Genomic DNA, 3737 nt, shown 5'->3' with positions numbered 1-3737 from the left:
GGAAAAACCCCTAAAAAAAAAAAAAAAAAAAAAAAGAATGTGTTTTTCTTCAAACACCTAAGAATAATTACATGTCATAGAATGTCACAGATCACTAAACAACAAGGATACATTCTGAGAAGTGCATCAATAGGCAATTCTGTCACTGTATAAACACTATGCGGTATACTTACATGTAGACGGTAAAGCCTACTACACACCTAGGCTATAGGGTACAATCCTCCGGGAGCATCACTGTTTATGCAGTCCGGCTTTGACTGAAATGCTGTTTTGAAGCACGTGACTGTTAACTTCACAACTGTTTTTGGTTATATAGGATTTTTTAAAAATTAAGAAATAGCTATCCTTTTTTTTTTTTTAAGGAGAGATTTTTGATATAGGGTGCATGCACTCTCTGTAGAGACAGAGAAAGACAGAAAATGAGAAATCATCCCCCAGGAGAATGGCCAAGCTGCAATCCCTTCTCCTCCATTCTCCTTTTGGAATTCTGGACACACACATCCAGTGTGATTTTTTTTATTATCATTTTATTTAACTTTAATTATTATTTACTTATTTTTTAATTTCACTGGAGAGACAGAGAGAGAGAAAGTGAGAAAGCAAGCCACAGGTCTGGGACTCAAACTGTGGTCAGCCATGTAGGAGTCCAGCAGCCCTAACCACCACCCCACCTGCCACCCCACCCTGGCATGATTTTAAAGCCACTGGGTTCAGGACACGAACCGTGGTTGACTATATGGGAGTCCAACGATGTAAACTTTACACTATCTGCTGGTTCCAAGAAAATAGCTATTCTAAAATCCACATGGCCTTCACTCCCCTTCCTTCTACCTGTACTCAAAAGTATCCACATAGTAAAAGAGAGGAAAATATGACATACTGTTTACAGCCCCAACACCAGTATTTTAGAAATAAACCCATCAAAACTAAGCTCCAAAGCTATGAGTGGTAAGCACCAAAAGGAGACTTAAAAATTCAAATAAAATGTCTTGTAGTTAATGATTCATTGTAACCTTAGGACAAATCACCCTTCTGAGAGAGGATGAGTATACTTGCTATAGTGTCGTCAGGAAGGGAAGAAAAGAACCACTGTCATTGCACCTACTTTTTCAAGAGCCCATTTGAGTTAAGATTGAGTAACCATTGGGACTAGCAGATGGCATAATGGTTATGTCACTGGACTCCCACATAATTGACTATGGTTAGAGTCCTGGACCCAGCAACTTAAAACTCATGCCAGAAGCATGTGCGTGCATGCCCAAGATCCCTAGAGAAGGGATTGCGGAGCGGCCAACCCTGCTGGAGGGTGACTTCTCACTTTCTGCCTCTCAGTCACTCCAGTGAGTGCACATGTTCTACAATAAGAATCTCTCTCTCAAAAAAAAAAAAAAAAAAAAAAAAAATCAAATAACTTTAAATAGAAGTGTATCAGGGGCCAGCTGGTGGCATAGTGGTTGGAACACTGGACTCCCACATGGCCAATTGCAGTTTCAAGTCCTGGACCTGGTGGTTTGAAACTCACGCCAGGCGCGTGCATGCGCCCAGGATCCCAAGAGGAGAATGAAGGGACTGCAACATGGCAATGTAGTATACATCAAGGAACGAAAAGACCACTAACAGATATTCTGAAGCAATGCTTTTTGGATTACCCAGAGGCCAAGTAAAAGGGAACAGAACGGTCATCAAGGAACGAAAAGACCACTAACAGATATTCTGAAGCAATGCTTTTTGGATTACCCAGAGGCCAAGTAAAAGGGAACAGAACGGTTTGAGACTACCCCAATTTCACCTTTAACCAGGGAAGCTTCACCTCCATCTCTTTACATATTGGGACCTGTTCAAGATTTTCTTTGAAGAAAGATTTCTGAAGCTAAAAAGTGGTTTGGAGAACCAGCCGGTGGCATAATGATTATGTAGCTGGACTCCCACATAGCTGAACATAATTCAAGTCCTGGACCCAGGGACTTGAAACTCACTCTGGGAACGTGTGCATGTGTGCCCAAAATCCCAAGAGGAGAATGGAGAAGAAAGGATTGAGGTGTGGCCATATCACCTGGGGTGATTTCTCACTTTCTATCTCTCTTCGTCTCTCCAGGGAGCACAAGCACCCAATAGCAAAGATCTCCCTTTAAAAAAAAAAAAAGCTGGTTTGGAAACTTGCTTTCTGAACAAAATTGCCCACTTCCAACAGAAATTAAGCAATCTTTACTGCCTATGGAAGATATGCAAGCCTTTAAATTATAGCTGAAAAAGTGAAAAGAAACAATTCATTACAGAATATAATTAAAAGGATATGAAAGGTTAAAAATCAGTCTAAAGTTTTCTACTTGGAAGGTCAATGATATGATGTGTCCTGAGGGGAAGAACAGGGACCCAGAGAAGCATATGGCTTTTGACATTGTTCTCTTCATTATGCCGAAACACAGTTGAAAAAGAAACTTTCACGAAGAAATCTTACCTCCCAGGAGGGATTAAAAAGGTCATTGCAAAGCTCTTCACAAAAGCATTCCAAAGGCCATTCATTTGTCTAAATGAGAAAAACAGAATTACTAGTTCAAAAGATCTATTTTATGATAACAATTTAAATAATTCAATAAAGTATATCTATTAGTAGGTCTACTAACAGTAACCAGGCTTTTAAAAAGTGTAAATAATTAAGATCTTTCACTAATGAAGAGTAAAGATACAAGATCTTTACTAATAAAATTTCTCTCAACTGACAGACTATTCAGTAATGTCTACGGACACATTAGTCTGAAAAAATGATGAACAATTTCAATAGACACTTTAGGACATTTCAATAGTACCTCTTCAATTAAGGAAGAACTGTCTGAAATATTATCAATCAAGACTTTGGAATCATTTGCAGGTTGATTAATAACAACATTTGTTAATTTCCGTCTTTTGTCTTCTGGCTCCCCATCAGTGCTATCATTGCTAAAAAATAAAAGCAACTGTTTTAAAAACACGAATAAAGGATAATATAAACCACAATGAATATTTAAAAATCCACATTTGAACAAATATTTTACCATGTTCTACTTAAATGGTTTACATGAAATCTCATGTATCAAAAAACTAACTGCTTAAATATTTTTGAGCAATATATCCTACTACTCTACGAGTCAATGAATTTTTCCTTTCAAACTGGATCTGTAATTTAACAGATCATTTTTTCTTTTCTCTACCAGTTCCCCTTTTTTATTTTAAAATACTTTGATCCAACAACCCAAATCTGTCCCATGATAACAATAACCTTTTTAGGTTACTGTACCCTTGAAGAAGACTAATATACTAAGCAATACAGTATAATATTAGTTCTTTAAAACTACATAGTAATAAAATAATCAATGAAAAAAGTGTACAGAAAATCTAAGGAATTGTAACTTTATGACTTAAAAATAAAAAATACAGATATTTCATTTTTATTATAATCTAATAAAATACTGCAAAAGAGAAGACGAAACTTCCTTTACTTGATATTAAAAGAAAGGACAAACTGTCACATTTTAAGGACTATTCAGCATTTTCTAGAAATATTTACCCTTTCATCCATCTTCATAGTGTAATTTATCTGACCAACTATTTTTTTATAGTATGACAAAAGAAATCTGATACTCCCTAACTGCATTTCTTATTATTCTCCTTTAATCTCTCCAATCTAGACACACTGGTTTATCACCATTCGCACTTGAACCTGTCAAGCATGTTTCCATTCTAGGCATTTGCGCTCAATC

The 3737-nt window shown here is 36.7% G+C and overlaps 1 protein-coding gene across 1 annotated transcript in view; it reads right to left on the bottom strand.

Moving 5' to 3' along the window:
- BTAF1 (B-TFIID TATA-box binding protein associated factor 1) overlaps positions 1 to 3737 on the bottom strand; it is a gene marked incomplete at its 5' end in the record, with an annotated part of 79058 nt that overhangs the window by 73359 nt on the left and 1962 nt on the right. The window contains 2 exon segments of the mRNA XM_014587528.1: positions 2459 to 2527; positions 2808 to 2937. Coding sequence (XP_014443014.1) covers positions 2459 to 2527; positions 2808 to 2937 — 199 coding nt within the window.

Source organism: Tupaia chinensis, unplaced genomic scaffold (genome assembly GCF_000334495.1).
Source record: "Tupaia chinensis unplaced genomic scaffold, TupChi_1.0 Scaffold000217_1, whole genome shotgun sequence".
Lineage (NCBI taxonomy): Eukaryota > Metazoa > Chordata > Mammalia > Scandentia > Tupaiidae > Tupaia > Tupaia belangeri.
This window is presented reverse-complemented; position numbering and strand designations above follow the sequence as displayed.